At 42.3% G+C, this 19,868-nt stretch overlaps 1 protein-coding gene across 1 annotated transcript in view; it reads left to right on the top strand.

Annotated features, from left to right (window-relative positions):
• The window catches only part of pmpcb (peptidase, mitochondrial processing subunit beta), a 36,837-nt gene that overhangs the window by 674 nt on the left and 16,295 nt on the right, over positions 1-19,868 (top strand). The window contains exons 2-4 of the mRNA XM_072471321.1: positions 7,853-7,996; positions 18,230-18,316; positions 19,456-19,585. Of these exons, the coding sequence (XP_072327422.1) occupies positions 7,853-7,996; positions 18,230-18,316; positions 19,456-19,585 (361 nt within the window). The remainder of the gene's footprint in view (positions 1-7,852; positions 7,997-18,229; positions 18,317-19,455; positions 19,586-19,868) is intronic.

Below are 19,868 nucleotides of genomic sequence, written 5' to 3'. Positions count from 1 at the left end.
AGCCATTTGGCCCATTGAGGCTGCACCATCTCTCCAAACCAGCATCATTCCCCTGCCTTTTCTCTGTATCCCTACACATTGTTTCTATTCAAGTAATCATTGAATGCCTTGATTGACCCTGCCTCCACCACACTTCCAGGCAGGGCATTCCAGACCTGAACCACTTATTTCATGAAAACGTTTTTTCTCACACCACATTTGTGCTTCTTGCAAATCAATTTAAACATGAATCCTCCCGTTATTGATTGTTTTGCAAGTGGGAACAGTTTTTATCTATCCTGCCCAGTTCCTGCATGATTTTGAACATATTTATCAAATCAGCACGTTAGCACAGTGATTAGCACAGTTGCTTCACAGCTCCAGGGTCCCAGGTTCGATTCCTGGCTTGGGTCACTGTCTGTGCTGAGCCTGCACGTTCTCCCCGTGTGTGCGTGCGTTTCCTCCAGGTGCTCCGGTTTCCTCCCACAGTTCAAAGATGTGCAAGTTAGGTGGATTGGCCATGATAAATTGCCCTTAGTATCCAAAAAGGTTGGGTGGGGTTACTGGCTTATGGGGGATAGGGTGGAGACGTGGGGTGCTCTTTCCGGGGCCAGTGCAGACTTGGTGGGCCGAATGGCCTCCTGCACTGTAAATTCTATGATTCTATGAAATCTCCTCTTAGCCTTCATCTCTCCAAGAAGAACAGTCCAATCTATCCTCATAACTGAAGCTTCTCTGTGGATCCATTCTTGTAAACCTCTTCATTGCTCTCTATAACGTGTCTGTATCCCTCCTTAAATGTGGTGCCCCAAGCTGGACACTGTATTCCAGCTGGGGTTTAATTAGTGTCTTGTTTAAATTCAGCATAACCTCCTTGCTTTTGTATTCTAGGCCTCTAATTAATAAAGTACAGAATACTATATGCTTTATTGACTGCTCTCTCCACCTATCCTGCCATCTTCAATGATCTGTGCACTTATGCATTTAGATCCATCTGCACCTGCACCCCCTTAAGAATTTTGCACCTTATTTTATATTGCCTCTCATGTTTTTCCTACCTAAATGTATTACACTTCTCCACGTTGAACTTTATCTGTCAGCTTTTTGTCACCTCCACCAACTCTATGTCCTTTTGAAGTTCTACACTGCCCTCTTCACAGTTTCAATATTTCCAAGATTTGTGTCATCTGCAAAATTGCCTCCTGTACACCGAGATCTAGGTCATTAATATAGATCAGGAAAAGCAAGGGTCCCAATACCAACTCCCGGGGAATGCCACTAAGACCATAAGACGTAGGACAGAAGTAGGCCGTTCGGCTATCACGTCTGTTTTCCCATTCAATGAGATTGTCTCTGATATGATAATCCTCAACTCCGCTTTCCCGCCTTGTCATGAAATTGTTTTGTTTTTAAGTTGCAAGTATGTTCGCAGTTTTCAAAAACAAAAGCACATTTTAGTGAAACATCACTAGCTGCCTACTCACTAAAATGCTGTCTATCTCAGCCTTGAACATAATGTCTCAGCCTTTATAGACCTCTGGTAAAGAATTCCAAAGATGCGTGGGTTTCGCCCCCCCAACACAAAGATGTGGAAGGAAGGTGGATTGAACATGCTAAATTGCCCCTTAATTGGAAAAAAATAATTGGGTACTCTGAATTTTATTTTCTTTAAAGAATTCCACAGATTCACTACCCTCTGAGAAGAAATTCCTCCTCATCTCTGACTTAAATAGGCCACCCCTTACTCTGAGATTATGCCCTCTGGTTCTAAACTCTCCCAGAAGGGGAAACAACCTCCCGGCATCTACCCTGTCAAGCCCCGTGAAAATCCTATATGTCTCAATAAGGTCGCCTCACATTCTTCTAATCTCCAATGGGTACACGCCCAATCTACCCAACCGTTGCTCATAAGAATATCCCTCCATAACAAGCATCAACCAAGTGAACCTTCTCTGGACTGCCTCCAATGCCATTATATCTTTCATAGAAACCTAGAAACTAGGAGCCAGAGTAGGCCATTCTCTTTGAGCCTGCCCCTCCATTCAACATGATCATGGCTGTTCCTCTATCTCAATGCCATATTCCCACTTTCTCCTCAGCGCCATTAAATATAAAAAATGATCTATCTCTTTCTCGAATACATTCAGTGATTTGGCCTCTATGGTAGAGAATTCTACAGGTTCACTACCCTTTAAAGTGAAGATATTCCCCCTGTCTGCGTGGGTCTCACCCCCACAATCCAAAATAAGATGTGTAGGATAGGTGGATTGGCTATGCTAAACTTCCCCTTATTTGGAAAAAAAATAATTGGGTACTCTAAATTTAAAATAAGTGAAAACATTTTTCCTCATCTCAGTCCTAAATGGTCTAACCCATGACTTGAGACTGTGTCCCTGGTTCTAGATTCCCCAGTCAGGGAAAACATCCTCCCTGCATCTAGTCTGCCCAGCCTTATTAGAATTTTATACATTTCAATCAGATCTCCTCTCGTCCTTCTAAATTCTAGTGAATACAGGCTCAGTCAAACTATCTCCTCATAGGACAGTTCCACAAACCCCGGTATGTATCAGCCTCGTGAACCTCCGCTGCACTCCCTCTATGGCAAATATATCCTTTCTTAGGTAGGGAGACCAAAACTGCATGCAGTACTCCAGGTGTGGTCTCACCAAGGCCCTGCTATTAGTATCTTCCACCGTGAAGACTGTCACAAAGTATTTACTTAACTCCTCTGCCATTTCCTGGTTCCCCATTATTATTTCCCCAGTCTGATTCTCAGGAGCCACTTTATTCACTTTGGCCTCGCTCTTCCTTTTTATATATTTAAAGAAGCTCTTCATGTCTGTTTTTATATTTTGCTAGTTTACCCAAATCATTTATCTTTTCCTTTTTTTGTGGCTTACCACTAATCTTTGCCACATTGTATGTTTTTTCTTTCAGTTTATCATCATCCTTTCTTCTTTGAAGAAGTAACAAGGAAGTTAGACAAAGGAGAACCAGTGGACGTGATTTTTTTAGATTTCCAGAAGGCCTTTGACAAGGTGCCGCATAGGAGACTGTTAAATAAATTAAGAGCCCATGGTGTTAAGGGTAAGATCCTGGCATGGATAGAGGATTGGCTGACTGACAGAAGGCAAAGAGTGGGGATAAAGAGGTCTTTCTCAGGATGGCAACCGGTTACTAGTGGTGTGCCTCGGGTCGGTGCTGGGTCCACAACCTTTCACAATATACATTAATGATCTGGAAGAAGGAACTGAAGACACTGTTGCTAAGTTTGCAGATGACACAAAGATCTGTGGAGGGACAGGTAATATTGAGGAAGCAGGCTGGCTGCAGAAGGACTTGGACAGGCTAGGAGAGTGGGCAAAGAAGTGGCAGATAGAATACAATGTGGCAAAGTGGAACTTTGGAAGGCAAAATAGAGGCATAGACTATGCTTGGGAAATCAGAAGCACAAAAGGACTTGGGAGACCTTGTTCACGATTCTCTTAAGGTTAACGTGCAGGTTCAGCTGGCAGTTAGGAAGGCAAATGCAATATTAGCATTCATGTCGAGAGGGCTAGAATACAAGACCAGGGATGTACTTCTGAGGCTGTCTAAGGCTCTGGTCAGACCCCATTTGGAATATTGTGAGCAGTTTTGGGCCCCATATTTAAGGAAGGATGTGCTGGCCTTGGAAAGGGTCCAGAGGAGATTCACGAATGATCCCTGGAATGATGAGCTTGTCGTATGAGGAATGGTTGGGGACTCTGTGTCTGTACTCGTTGGAGTTTAGAAGGATGAGGGGGGATCTTATTGAAACTTACAGGATACTGCGCGGCCTGGATAGAGTGGACGTGGAGAGGATGTTTCCACTTGTAAGAAAAACTAGAAGCAGAGGACACAATCTCAGACTAAAGTGGCAATCCTTTAAAACAGAGATTGAGAGATGAGGAGGAATTCCTTCAGCCAGAAGTTGGTGAATCTGTGGAACTCTTTGCTGCAAAAGGCTGTGGAGGCCAAATCACTGAGTGTCTTTAAGACAGAGATATTTAGGTTCTTGATTAATAAGGGGATCAGGGGTTATGAGGAGAAGGCAGGAGAATGGGGATGAGAAAAATATCAAGCGCGATTGAATGGCGGAGCAGACTTGATGGGCTGAGTGGCCTAATTCTGCTCCTCTGTCTTATGGTCTTAACTTCCTTGGTTAACCATGGTTGATTTATCCCCCTTCCTAGAATACTTCCTCACTGTGCTATATCTTTGTTGTAAGCCATGAACTATTTTCATAAAAGTCTGCCATTGTTGATTAATTGTCTTTTCTACTCAACTCCTTTCTCTTTCTTTTAATACATTTAGAGTATCCAATTATTTTTTTCCAATTAAGGGGCAATTTAGCACAGCTAAATCAACCCACATTTTTCCGTGTGACTACTGATTCTATCCCGAATAATTGTTCCTTGAGCTTGCCCAGCATCTTGGAGCTTGCCAATCACTGATGTTAAACTGACTGGCCTGTAATTGCTGGGGCTATCCGTACAACCTTTTTAAAACAAGGGCATAACATTTGCAATTCTCCAGTCCTCCCCTGAGTCTCGAGAATACTGGAAGATTATGGCTAGCACCCCTGAAATTTCCGTTCTCATTTCCTTCAATATCCTTGGATGCATCATATTCAGTCCCGGTGCCTTGTCAACTTTTAAGTACCGACAGTCTATTTAACACTTCCTCCTTATCAATTTTGAACCTTCTGGGGACAGCCGTTTTCTTATCTGTCATCACGTCCTGGGTAGCATCTATTGCCTTGATGAGGACGGATGCAAAATATTCATTTAATACCAGCCATGCCCCCAGCCTCCATGTGTAAATTCCCTTTTAGGTCCCTAATTGGCCTTACTCCTCTTACCACCCTTCTTCTATTTATATGCTCATAGAAGAATTTGGGATTTCTTTTTATGTTGGCTGCCAGTCTATTGTCATAATCCTTCTTCGCTTCTCAGGTGTTTTTTCACCTCCTCTCTGAACCTTCTGTATTCCTGTTGTTTCGCAACTGTATTTGTAGCTGACACCTGTCATTTACTTCCTTTGTCTTAATTTCTATCTCCCTTTTTCATCCAGGGAGCTCTTGGTTTGTTTGCCTTCCCTTTTAAGGGAATGTACCATGACTGTGTCCGGACCATTTCTGTTGTGAAGGTAGTCCATTGTTCAGCTAGTTTTTCCTGCCAACCTTTCATTCCAGTCTAACTGCCCAGCTCCATTCTAGCCCCATTGAAGTTGGCTCTTCTCCAGCTAATTATTTTTACTCTGGATTGCCTATCATCATCCTAAACCTTGCGATACCTTCCCCCACTGACACTGATTACTTGGCCCACCTCAGGTCAAACTGTGTATTCTTTGTTGGACTGGGCACATACTGGCACAGTGTTAGCACTGCTGTATCACAGTGCCAGGGTCCCGGTTAAATTTAAGCCTTGGGTGACTGTGTGGAATTTGCACGTTCCTCCCATGTCTGAGTGTGTTTCCTCCGGGTGCTCCAATTTCCTCCCATAGCCCAAAGATATGTAAGTTAGGTCGATTGGCCATGTTAAATTGCTCCTTAGTGTCCAAAGATGTGTTGGTTAGGCGAGATTACAGGGATAGAGTGGGAGAGTGAACCTAGGTAGGGTACTCTTTCAGAAGGTTGGTGCAGACCCGATGGGCCGAATGGTCCTTCTGCACTGTAGGGAGTCTATGATACTGCTGTAGAAAGTTTTCCTGAATACAATCCAAGAACTTTTGCCTATTTACCACTGTCCCAGTCTACATTCGGGTAATTATAGTACAAAACCCTTTCTTTAAACTTAAAAAAAACCCAAATTCCAATTAAAGGGCAATTTAGTGTCGCCAATCCACGTCCTGCACATCATGGGGAGAATGTGCAAACTCCACAGTGACCCAGGGCCGGGATCAAACCCGGTTCCTCGGCGCCGTGAGGCAGTAGTGCTTACCACTTTATAGTACAAAATCTAGGCTGACACACCAGGGCTGTATTGAGCAAGGGAGTACTCTTCTGTCTTTTGGTTGAAATGTTAATTTATTCATAACTTTAATCATGCCACTTTCTCAAGACCACAGAGTGCGGAAATCATGCCATCTAACACTTAATTTAATTGCCAAATACACTCTGAAGTGATATGAAATGACTTCATAATTCACAATGTTCAGATGGAACGTCCCTGTTTTCTGTATATGAATAGCGTCCAGCCCCCTTGCTAGTTTGAAGGAGCATTTAGGTACCCAGTGCCTTCCCCCTTCCTCTCTACTGACATTGCCAGGCTGGTTTGGCAGAGGGTTTCGTGTTTTTAACACGGCCTTCATTTTTTGGGGGGATGGTTTTTAAAAAAAATGTTTTTATTGAAGTTTTTACATATTATCCACTATACAAGCAGTAAGGATAACTGCACCGATTACAATGCATATGTCAATCCCCCCATCCCATCCCATCCCCTTCATTTGTTGTTTCAAGCTCCTTTCACTGTACAATGGGTAGTTATCTGCTATTTACAAGTGGGCGGTGCCCTCTTTTCTCTCTTTCCCCTTCCCCCCCTCTCCTTGTCCAGTTTTCGGCCTTCCCTTGGGCGTTCCTTTTCTAGTGTTCTTGTTAAAAGCTCACTGGCCTTTGTGTCATTTGTTTTCTGGCTTCCCCCTCCTATCCCCTGTAGCCTTGCACCCCCTTCCCCCCTGCCCTTTCCTGTCTGTTTCTCCACCCCCCACAGCACCACTCTATTGGCTATTGGTTGATTCAAATGTTAAACGTCTTCCTCGGGTGAACGTAAAATATCCAGTGGTACTTCATGAAGATGAACAGTAGAGTTCTCCCAGTGCACTGGCCAATTGTCTATAATGTGGAGATGCCGGCGTTGGACTGGGGTGGGCACAGTAAGAAGTCTGACAACAGCAAGTTAAAGTCCAACAGGTTTCTTTCGGTTCACTAGCTTTCAGAGCGCAGCTCCTTCCTCAGGTGAATCACCTGAGGAAGGAGCTGCGCTCTGAAAGCTAGTGAATCGAAACAAACCTGTTGGACTTTAACCTGCTGTTGTCAGACTTCTTACAATTGTCTATAATCATTTAATTCATTGCTGTTTATGCACCATGCTGTGTGGAAATTGGGTTCCCTGTATTATAAGCCATTGCACTTTAAAAATTGCACAATTAGCATTTTGATTGTCCTGAGGTTGTGAAAGAAATTCTAGAATTGCCAACTCTTCATCTGTGATTACGTCTGTCTTTGATTCTGGCAAATATGAGTTATGTTACAGTTCATATTGTTGAACTGTGGTTTTGCTGCTGTTTGGTCAATAGACTCTTTCCACTTAGTTGTAGTCCAGTGAATTAACATTGCACATAAAACTTTAAATGGTGCATCTAAACCTAATTCTTGGATGTATGTTGGAAAAAGGGAGATCTCGGAAACCCGTCACATTATGTAAAGCTTAGTAAAATAAAACATCACGTGAACAGATGCATGTTCCGTCAATTTGTCAAGTTAGTGAGGGAGAATAAAAATGTGAATTTCAAATGCAATTAAATATTGCTCACAGGTCACAGCAATAGAATGGTTGGTTGAATAAAAAGGAGTTCACGTTCCTTGGCAGTAAAACATTTGGAAATGCTGATTGGCTTTTAATTTGTTTTTAACTAGAGATAATTGCAAATATGAGGTTCAATTAGATTTAAATGTGGATTGCATCAGCATAACAGTTTTAAATTCGAGGAAGGTGTAAAAAATGACTTTACAGGCAGCATGTGTATATTAGTAATTCGGAACATTGTCAATTACAAATCTTTCTTGTACTTGTATTTTTCTGCAATGATTTTACCTTTTTATCAAAGTATATTTTTACCTTATTTTTTTTAGCCCATCCTACACAATTGGAACCGATTCCAGGCTACCCAAGCAACAGCTACACATGTTGTTCTGAATATTCCAGAAACAGAAGTCACTGTTCTGGAAAATGGACTACGAGTGACATCTGAAGACTCCGGTCTGCCAACGTGTACAGTGAGTACTGAGCTAATTGGTGCACTTTGTATTTGTCCCTTGCTCAATCCTTTTTCTTGTGTGAACGTTTTAGTAACTAGGGATTGAATTTCCACATACTATATACTTGTTTGTACTTTATTGAATTATTTAAATTAAGGATGTACAAGCTTTTTCCCAGTGAATATTTGATTTGTGTACCTTGGAACCCATGGACCACCTAGAATTTTGCTCTAAGCACATTGAGTAAATATAATGTAAAATAATTTCATTCAAACATTTCAGTTTATAAGGTAATATCAGCTGATCTAGATCTCTGTTCTCTATTGTATGACATAATCTTTAGTCTTTTGCACTGCTGAATACTCTTGTTCATTCCTGTATCACGTGCAAATTCGGTGACCATCAGGATGTCGTTGCTAAAGTATTGGACAGGGCAATGCCTTTGGACCTTTCTTATGTGGACCTTGAGACGATATTTGATGTTCTTCATAAGAGCCTGTTAGCTAAAGCTCATGGATTTGAATGCAAATTATTGCTCTGGTTAGGCAATTGGTTAAGTAGAAGGAGATAGTGTAGGGATAATGGTAGGTACTCTAATGGGGAGGATGTGATTAGTGATGTTGCATAAGGGTCTGTGTTGAGGCTTCAACTATTCATTGTATTCATTAATAACTTAAGTAATGGGACAGAATATAATGCATCCAAATTTGCTGATGACACAGGCAATATTGTAAGCAGGATAGAAAGAAGCACATTTCAAAAATATTGAAATATTAAGTGAATGGGTAAAATTGGAGTCAATTGTGAGGAATGCCCTCTGGATATAAAGGGATACAACAAGGTACTTTCTAAGTGATGAAAAGCTGGAGGTGGGCTTGGGGGTCCAGGTACATAGATCATGAAAATGTCAAGAACAGGCACAGAAAATAATCATAAAAAGCTAATGGAATGTTTGCCTTTGTATTTAGAGCAACAAAATACAACAAAGTAGAAATCATGCTTCAGCTATATAAAGCTCTAGTTAGACCAGACCTGGAGTTATTTGAGCAGTTCTGGGTGCTACACCTCAGGAAGTATTTATTAACCTTGGAGGGAGTGCTGCATAGATTTACTAGAATGTTACCTTGACTCCAAGAGTTAAGTTACAAGGAGAGATTAAACAAATTAGAGTTGTATTCCCTGAAATTTAGAAGCTTAAAGAATGATTTGATCAAAGCTTTCAAGCTTTTAAGAGATACAGACAGGATAAGTAGAGATAAACTATTTCTGCTAATTGGGGAATCAGAGGGGCAAAGTCAGAAAATTAGAGTCGAACCTTTCAGGAGTGAAATCAAGTTACTTCAACTAAAGGTGATGGCTTGGAACTCTCCAACTCAAACTGAAATTGATGTTGGGTCATTTGTTAATTTTAAAATTGAGATAGATTTTTGTTAACCAAAGATGTTATGGGATATGGGGCAAAGGCGCATATATATATATATATATATATATATAGATATATATATAAAGTTAAGTTGCGGATCAGCCATGATCTCATTGAATGGTAAAGAACAAGGCCAATGGGTTAAATGGACTATCCTGTTCCTAGGTCCCAAGTACCCAAGGCATTAGGTTTAAAATTATGTTCTTATTGTAAATGAACAAACAAAGAAATGTACAGCACAGGAACAGGCCCTTCGGCCCTCCAAGCCCGTGCCGACCATGCTGCCCGACTAGACTACAATCTTCTACGCTTCCTGGGTCCGTATCCCTCTATTCCCATCCTATTCATGTATTTGTCAAGATGGCCCTTAAATGTCACTATCGTCCCTGCTTCCACCACCACCTCCGGTAGCGCGTTCCAGGCACCCACTACCCTCTGTAAAAAAACTTGCCTCGTACATCTCTAAACCTTGCCCCTCTCATCTTAAACCTATGCCCCCTAGTAATTGACCCCTCTACCCTGGGGAAAAGCCTCTGACTATCCACTCTGTCTATGCCCCTCATAATTTTGTAGACCTCTATCAGGTCGCCCCTCAACCTCTGTCGATCCAGTGAGAACAAACCGAGTTTATTCAACCGCTCCCCATAGCTAATGCCCTCCATACCAGGCAACATCCTGGTAAATCTCTTCTGCACCCTCTCTAAAGCCTCCACATCCTTCTGGTAGTGTGGCGACTAGAATTGAACACTATACTCCAAGTGTGGCCTAACTAAGGTTCTATACAGCTACAACATGACTTGCCAATTCTTATACTCAATGCCCCGGCCAATGAAGGCAAGCATGCCTTCTTGACTACCTTCTCCACCTGTGTTGCCCCTTTCAGTGACCTGTGGACCTGTACACCTAGATCTCTCTGACTTTCAATACTCTTGAGGGTTCTACCATTCACTGTATATTCCCTACCTGCATTAGACCTTCCAAAATGCATTACCTCACATTTCATAGATTCATAGAATTTACAGTTCAGAAGGAGGCCATTCGGCCCATCGTGTCTGCACCGGCTCTTGGAAAGAGCCACCTACCCAAGGTCCACACCTCCACCCTATCCCCATATCCCAGCAACCACACCCAACACTGGGCAATTCTGGACACTAAGGGCAATTTAGCATGGTCAATCCACCTAACCTGCACATCTTTGGACTGGATTTGACCGGATTAAACTCCATCCGCCATCTCTCCGCCCAAGTCTCCAAACAATCTAAATCCTGCTGTATCCTCTGACAGTCCTCATCGCTATCCGCAATTCCACTAACCTTTGCGTCGTCTGCAAACTTACTAATCAGACCAATTACATTTTCCTCCAAATCATTTATACATACTACAAACAGCAAAGGTCCCAGCACTGATCCCTGCGGAACACCACTGGTCACAGCCCTCCAATTAGAAAAGCATCCTTCCATTGCTACTCTCTGCCTTCTATGACCTAGCCAGTTCTGTATCCACCTTGTCAGCTCACCCCTGATCCCGTGTGACTTCACCTTTTGTACTAGTCTACCATGAGGGACCTTGTCAAAGGCCTTACTGAAGTCCATATAGACAACATCCACTGCCCTACCTGCATCAATCATCTTTGTGCCCTCCTCGAAAAACTCTATCAAGTTAGTGAGACACGACCTCTCCTTCACAAAACCATGCTGCCTCTCACTAATACGTCCATTTGCTTCCAAATGGGAGTAGATCCAGTCTCGAAGAATTCTCTCCAGTAATTTCCCTACCACTGAAGTAAGGCTCACCGGCCTGTAGTTCCCTGGATTATCCTTGCTACCCTTCTTAAACAGAGGACCAACATTGGCTATTCTCTAGTCCTCCGGGACATCCCCTGAAGACAGTGAGGATCCAAAGATTTCTGTCAAGGCCTCAGCAATTTCCTCTCCAGCCTCCTTCAGTATTCTGGGGTAGATCCCATCAGGCCCTGGGGACTTATCTACCTTAATATTTTTTAAGACACCCAACACCTCGTCTTTTTGGATCTCAATGTGACCCAGGCTATCTACACACCCTTCTCCAGACTCAACATCTACCAATTCCTTCTCTTTGGTGAATACTGATGCAAAGTATTCATTTAGTACCTCGCCCATTTCCTCTGGCTCCACACATAGATTCCCTTGCCTATCCTTCAGTGGGCCAACCCTTTCCCTGGCTACCCTCTTGCTTTTTATGTACGTGTAAAAAGCCTTGGGATTTCCCTTAACCCTATTTGCCAATGACTTTTCGTGACCCCTTCTAGCCCTACTGACTCCTTGCTTAAGTTCCTTCCTACTTTCCTTATATTCCACACAGGCTTCGTCTGTTCCTAGCCTTTTAGCCCTGACAAATGCCTCCTTTTTCTTTTTGACAAGGCCTACAATATCTCTCGTTATCCAAGGTTCCCGAAAATTGCCGTATTTATCCTTCTTCCTCACAGGAACATGCCGGTCCTGAATTCCTTTCAACTGACACTTGAAGGCCTCCCACATGTCAGATATTCATTTGCCCTCAAACATCCGCCCCCAATCTAGGTTCTTCAGTTCCCGCCTAATATTGTTATAATTAGCCTTCCCCCAATTTAGCACATTCACCCTAGGACCACTCTTATCCTTGTCCACCAGCACTTTAAAACTTACTGAATTGTGGTCACTGTTCCCAAAATGCTCCCCTACTGAAACTTCTACAACCTGGCCGGGCTCATTCCCCAATACCAGGTCCAGTACCGCCCCTTCCCTAGTTGGACTGTCTTACATATTGTTTTAAGAAGCCCTCCTGGATGCTCCTTACAAACTCTGCCCCGTCTAAGCCCCTGGCACTAAGTGTGTCCCAGTCAATATTGGGGAAGTTGAAGTCTCCCATCACCACAACCATGTTGTTTTTACTCCTTTCCAAAATCTGTCTACCTATCTGCTCCTCTATCTCCCGCTGGCTGTTGGGAGGCCTGTAGTAAACCCCCAACATTGTGACTGCACCCTTCTTATTCCTGATCTCTACCCATATAGCCTCACTATCCTCTGAGGTGTCCTCCCGTAGTACAGCTGTGATATCCTCCCTAACCAGTAGCGCAACTCCGCCACCCCTTTTACATCCCCCTCTATCCCGCCTGAAACATGTAAATCCTGGAACGTTTAACTGCCAATCCTGCCCTTCCCTCAACCAGGTCTCTGTAATGGCAACAACATCATAGTTCCAAGTACTAATCCAAGCTCTGAGTTCATCTGCCTTACCCGTAATACTTCTTGCATTAAAACATATGCACTTCAGGCCACCAGACCCGCTGTGTTCAGCAACTTCTCCCTGTCTGCTCTGCCTCAGAGCCACACTGTCCCTATTCCCTAGTTCTCCCTCAATGCTCCATGCTTCCATGTTCCTTCTCTTCAATCTCCTTTTGGTTCTTTATCCCACACTGAATGCTTTGCTCCGTTGACTCCAGTCTTCATTCCACCACTAGTTCGCTGCTTTGGAACTCCCTCCTTAAGCATGCTACCTTTACTACTTTTAAAAATCTCTTTTGTCATTGTTCTAACCTATCCCTTATTGGCTTGGCATCTGTCTCACTTGCATCTATTTTTGTAGCCTCTTGGCCATTTCTTGCCTTGAAAGCACTGTGTAAATGTTTGTTATCTTTGTCCAACCTCCTCTTCCTCCTGAAACCTTGCTGCATTTTCCAACCATAGCAATGTGAATTTCCAATCAGATTGATACAGGGGCAGGTTTCTTCCTCCTCTTCCCTTAACAAACCAGTCTGCATCTGTGCCATCTTAACTAATACAAGGTGGAAATTGGCGCAAAAAATGGTTCATGATGGCAGGACAAAGCAGGAAGCAAGTTGTATCCAGCCTGAAAAGAAGAGACTCCAAAAGGATATCAGGAAAGATCAAACTTTAAATCAATCTGACATCTAAAGTTGTGTGTATGGGAAAAGATCCCTCACATATAAGAATTTACAACTGTATCAATGGAGATAAATCATAAGGCTGTCACCATTGACAACAATGGAGCAACCATCATCATCATATCACTAAGGTTGAAAATAAATTTCATTGTGAGCATATCACTGTCAACACCCAAGGTTCTTTGGATAATTAAAATCATCAACACAAGACCAGAAGTAAAATATTTCTAAAAATGTTAAAGGAAATGAAATACAAAAATAATTGACATTTTTTACTTGCTTTTCTGTTTGTGTGTTGTGTTGCCTCAAGTTCTGGTTGCCTGGAGATCTTTGTCCTGGCTCATGCTGCCTACTCTCTATTCTGTGGTTGAGATTCAAAGGGCCCACGAGGGGAGAAATAGGTGCGCTGCATTCCTGGAGATATTCTAGATCTAATGGAGCTTCCAAATTCTTACAGATCACCTCTGCTTTTGTCAGCTTCTCACTGTCTCCAAGATTCTGCAAACATGCGCAACAACAGTTTTGAAGTTGTTCAGTGATTATGCATTGAACCTGGCATTTCAGGTTTGGAATCAACATAGTCCTATTTTACTTATGATGAGCTCTGCCATTTTGACTTGATTTTACTCTCTTACTTGATCTTTTAAAGCTATATGCATCGCCTTGAGTCTCTCCTGATGAAACTAAGATCTTTGTTGTATCCCTGCTATTGGTTTATTTTCCTGTGTGCTCATTCCTCCTCTACCTTGGCTAATGTAATAATGATATATTACTTCATTTTCTGTGATGTGGCTCGCATGCTCAATTGAACTATTAATTGGCATTGCTGCACCCTAAAGGATATGACTCATCAACCAAGCAAATAACTTTGCTGTTGCTGGGTTGCCATATGTTAGAACTGATATGGGTTCATTAGCGTTGCTTGATAATTTGAGCCTGCAAGCTCTACGAGTTGTGTTTTGTTTTTTGGGATGTTGCTTTTCTTCCCTCTCTCCAAGGAAAGATTTGTGAAAGAAAATTTCAGCTTGACAGTAACTGTCTCTGACTGCCACCAATACTGAGGTTGATGATGGCACCTCACCATGTTGGGATTTCTTTGGAGAGCAGCTGATGATACAGAGTGGTAAAATAAGCAATTTGATCAATCTTAACATGAACTAAAGCTAGGAAGTCCTTTTATAAATCAAGAAATATCATCTTAAGATTATATCCGGCCTGGGTAGGATCACATCTAAAGTACAGCATTGTGTGCATCCAGTAACCACAACCATCTTTCTTTGTACTGGGTATGACTCCCACCAGTGAAGAATCTTCCCCTGATTCCAATTGACTTCAATTTTGCAAGGGTTCCTTAATGCCACACTTTGTCAAATACTGCTTTGATGTCAAGATTGGTCACTCTCACTTCACCTCTGGAATGCAGCTGTTTTTTCCATGTTTGGACAAAGAATGTCTGGTGCCGGGTGGCCCAGGCAGACCCAAACTGAGCATTGGTTTTGAAAGAGTCATCTTGGTCTCAAAATGTTTCACTGTTTTCTCTTTCCACAGATGCTACTTAGTTTTTCCAGCATTTTCTGTTTTTATTTCAGATTTCTAGCATCTGCAATATTTTGCTTTTAATTTAGATAAACACTATTCCTTCATCCAAGTCATTTATAAATGTAATGAAAAGTTGGGACTTCAGTAGGGATCCTTGGGGAACACCACGAGTCACACCCTGCCAATCTAAATACATACCCATTATTGCTACTTAAAACGCCTATCCAGCCCAATATATTGGTTTTAATTCCAAGCGTTATTGTTTCACTGCCTCAGATATTTAATCTCTTCAGATATATTCAGTAATACAATAAGTACCACTGTCTGTTCTCAAATCCGCTTGCTTTTTCTAATTAAGCTCTATCAGTTAAACTTCCATCATCATGGTTTCAAATACCTTGAATGTAGGGAAGTTAAGATTTACAGAACTATAAGTTAATTGCTTCATCTTCGATTTCCTTTCATTTTGAAAAATAGCCACATTTTGCTTGTTCCCATGCTCTGGGATGTAATTCAATCTTTGGTTACTTAGAATTCTATTTTTCGATAAAAGGGCAGATGACCAAAAACTTGATCAAAGAGGTAGGTTTTAAGGAATGTTCTAAAGGAGGGTGGAAGGGATTAGTAAGGGAATCCAGAGCTTACTGCCTCCACGGCGGAAGGTATGGCTGCCAATCATGAAGCAATTAAAATCAAAAGGCCAGAGCTGGATGAGTGCAGCTATGGAGGGTTGTGGGGCTGGGCAGGTTTATACAGTTGGTATGGGGTGGACCATGGAGGGATTTAAAAACCAGGATGAACATTTCAAAATTGAAGCATTGCTTAACTGAGAGCCAATGTGGCAGCAAAGGGGTAGTGGGTGAACTGGGGTTGGTGCATGTTAGATGACTTTTGCTTCACAGCGCCAGGGTCCCAGGTTCGATTCCCGGCTTGGGTCACCGTCTGTGTGGAGTCTGCGCGTTCTGCCTGTGTCTGTGTGCTCCGGGTCCTCCGGTTTCCTCCCACAGGTCCCGAAAGACGTGCTGTTAAGTAATCTGGACATTCTGAATTCTCCCTCTGTGCACCCGAACAGGTAAAGATTATTACTATTAAGGTTGCAAACCATCTGGTTCGGCCCTTGGTTGGTTGCTAAGGAGAGGGATGGAGTCAGTCGTTGGGGATCTGCTTTTGTGGCAGGGACTAAAGTCAATTACTTTCTTCTTCACAATATTTAATTGGAGGAAATTGCTATTCATCCAGTACTGGATGTCAGGCAAGCAGTGCAACAAAGTAGAGACAGTGGAGGAGTCAAGAGAGGGTGATAAAGTAGTAGAGCTGGGTGTCATTAGCGTGCCTGTGAAAACTAATGCTGAGTTTCCAGATGATGTCACAGCCGTGACAGCATGTAGATGTGAAATAGGAGAGGCCCAGGATAGATCCTTGGGGTACTCCTTGTGTTGAAGAAGAAAGCAAAGCCAATACAAGTATTTTCCTGACTACGACTAGGTAGTTGAGAATACAACCAGGCAAAAGCAGCCACACCCAGTTGGATGACAGAGGCAAGGCAATGGAGGAAGATAATTTGGTCAAATGTGTTAACGGTATAGACACACGGAGAACACGAAATAGGAACAGGAGTAAAGCCATTTGCCTCTTCAAATCTACTCCGCCAATCATAGAATTTACAGTGCAGAAGCAGACCATTCGGCCCATCGAGTCTGCACTGGCCCTTGGAAAGAGCACCCCACTCAAGCACACACCTCTCCACCCCATCCCCTTAACCCCAGGAACCCCAATCAACAAGATCATGACTGATCATAACTGATTTATCTCCGACGCCTCCTTTCTGTACTAAAACTAAATCCCTTAATGATCTTAGTAGCCAAAAATCTATTGACTACACAGTCACAGAGGACGCTGTTTAGCTTATTGTGCCTATGCAAGTTTTCTTATTGAAACTATCAACACTAGTTCTATTTCCCTGCATCATTCAATAGTTATGGAATTCCCTCTTGGACATCATAACAGACAGCTTCAACAGACATTTGTTAAAGTATTCATATTTTAATCTGTGTGGAAAAAAATGATCTTACCAATATTTTATTTTTTAATACCAGTAGAAATAATCTTTTACCATCTCAGATTCATAATTTGAACACTTCTACTGTATCTCTCCATAACTTATTCTGCTTAAGTGAATTTAGCCCCATGCTTTTTTTTTTAAGTCTCTTGCCTACGTCATTTCATAGGTTCACTGGGAAGCTGCCAGCTATCGTACAGCAGAGTCCCATTTGCCATTTTATGGCTTTTGCTATATACAGTCTACCTCATCATGTTTCTCATTCCACTGAGTTTTTTCTGTTCAACATTTTTTCAAAATATACCACAGCACACTTATATCAGTGTAGAATTATATTTGCCACTTGCCTCCCTGTTTTAAAAAACAAATTCTATAATTTCTTTCTTACTCAGCTTTCCATGCTCCCCAATTTAGTATCGTCAATGATTTTTTATATATCTGTGCCCATGTGCAGATCATTTATGTAAATGGTGAATGAGAGGGGTCCCAACATAGTGTCACTAGCTATGCGTTGCCGGCCTAAGAATCATCCATTTCTTCTTACTCTGCTTTATGTCCTTCTGTCCTGTTCTATTGGTGCCAATGACCAGCCATACCTTTCTAATTGTTACCCCATATTATGACCTCCAGCAATTGTCATTTTTCCTGTGTGTAGCTGAATGATCTATTAGCTAACTATTTCTGGGAATTAAAAAAAAAAAAATGAAACACTTTTTCACCGATAAATTCTCATTTTTGTGAGGTGAATCAATAAGAAAACATCTTCTCAGATCGGAGAACAACCCTCCCCGTTACAATTTTCCATGAATTTCTTGTCAAAAATCAGGTCGAGAGATGCTTTTGTGTAACAATCCATTTCTTTAAAATAGAAATTTAGAATACCCAATTATTTTTTTCCAATTAAGGGGCAATTTAGCGTGGCCAATCAACCTACCCGGTGCATCTTTTTTTGAGTTGTGGGCATTGGAACTATGCAGAGACTGGGTGAATGTGCAAACAACATGCGGACGGTGACCCGGGGCCGGGATCAAATCTGGGTCCTCGACGCTGTGAGACAGCAGTGCTAACCACTGCGCCACCGTGCCATCCTAATGATCCGTGATATCAGCTTGCATGTTGCATCTGCCATGTTGAAATCATGGGTGCAAATGCACCTGGATTGGATTTTCAATAGTAATAGAAACAAAGACTATGTAATTATTTTTTAGGGGAGCCTGGATTACCTTTAGGTATTGTTGTGAAGAAATCATTTGGCTTTGATTCAAATTTATGTGCTTCTTCCTGAGTATAGTCTTTTGCTTTCTGTAGGTTGGCCTGTGGATTGATGCTGGGAGCCGCTATGAAAACGAGAAAAACAATGGAACAGCTCACTTCTTGGAGCACATGGCTTTCAAAGTAACTCGACGCCTACCATCAGTGTTTATAGCCTGTATTCATAAAATATTCTAAAAGTAGCAACTTTCAAATATATAGTACCATTTCATGTAGTAAAATGTCAAAAGAGCTTTATTAAGTGACAATCAGACCTGAGTTGGAGTACAGAATAGAATTAGGTGGAGTTGGGGAAAGGGTAGGCTTTGAGGAAGTTTTAGCAAGCTGGAGTGATTGGGGAAAAAAAGCATTTTTAGATGTAGCAAGCTGGAGTGATTGGGAAGAAAAGCAATTTGGGAATAAGACATCAATATTTTCATGAGTGATGATGGGGGTAAGTAGACGGGACATAAACAACTAGAATTGGAAGAATTGAGATTGCAAGCAAGAATTTGGGACTGAAGGGGGTTGCAGAGGGAGAATGGATTGAGGGTGTGTAAACATTTGTGCTGAAGACAGGGAACCAGTAATATTCACCAAGTTCAGGGTTTTAGCATGTGCATTAATCACCAAGCCAGGTAATAGCTTCTGCAATAGGTAAATGGAGATCTCCTGAGCCCTCTGCTGAATTTTGTTAGCGAGCAGTCTTCAATGATGAGGTGTTGATTGGGATGCACACAGCTGCAATCTGAGTTGCCTGCAAGGCCTCACTTGTGCTGATTTGCTGCACAAAGGCCTTGGCCAGTGTGGAAATAGTTGAGCAGTGCCCAATTTGGCATGGCAGGTTAAAGCCAGGTGGGCGTGCTGTGGGATCTGTGATGAGGAAGTGATTCTTAATGGTGCCATAGAGCCATTCCTGTTGCCATAGGGTCTCAGCTGTTATTCCTTGGTAATTCCGATAGTTCTGGGGTAATGGGTGAGACTTAGCATGAGGTTGTTGGAGTTTATGTGGAGTGCAACTTTAGAGACTGATGAGGAGAGCGTTGGAGAAGTTGAGCTTATGTGAAGAGATCTTTATAGTTTTCAGCACAGACGGGCTATGGACTGGACATGGGCAATATTTTGCAGGTGGATTGTCAACTTTGGGGGATGGACTAGGTGTTGAGTTTGAAGCTCAGTTCGGGGTCAGACGTAGTGTAATGGGCACAAAAAAGCATGTTCCTGTTCTTTCATCGCAATTCAATACATTGCCAGTAAACCTATTCTTCCTCCTTCCTCCACAGGGCACAAAGAAACGCTCTCAGCTAGACTTGGAACTTGAAATCGAGAACATGGGAGCCCATTTAAATGCATACACATCAAGAGAACAAACGGTGTATTATGCTAAAGCATTTTCTAAAGATCTACCCAGAGGTGATTCAATTAATGTCTAATTAGGTTTCGAACCTGAATGCTATAGAACATGAAGTTCTCTTACTTTAAAAAGAGCCAAAGCTCTGTAAATTAAATTTCTTTTGTGGCCATGTCTCTAATAACTGGAAGCGATGCATCCGCCTGCACCCCACACACAGAGTAATTACCGTCTAACACCATAGATCATAGAATTTACAATGCAGAAGGAAGCCATTCGGCCCATCGAGTCTGCACCGGCTCTTAGGAAAGAGCACCCTACCCAAGGTCAACACCGCCACCTTAT

The sequence above is a fragment of the Scyliorhinus torazame genome, chromosome 13 (assembly GCF_047496885.1).
Source record: "Scyliorhinus torazame isolate Kashiwa2021f chromosome 13, sScyTor2.1, whole genome shotgun sequence".
NCBI lineage: Eukaryota > Metazoa > Chordata > Chondrichthyes > Carcharhiniformes > Scyliorhinidae > Scyliorhinus > Scyliorhinus torazame.
The sequence above is the reverse complement of the archived record's forward strand: the minus strand, read 5'-3'. Positions and strand labels throughout refer to the sequence as shown.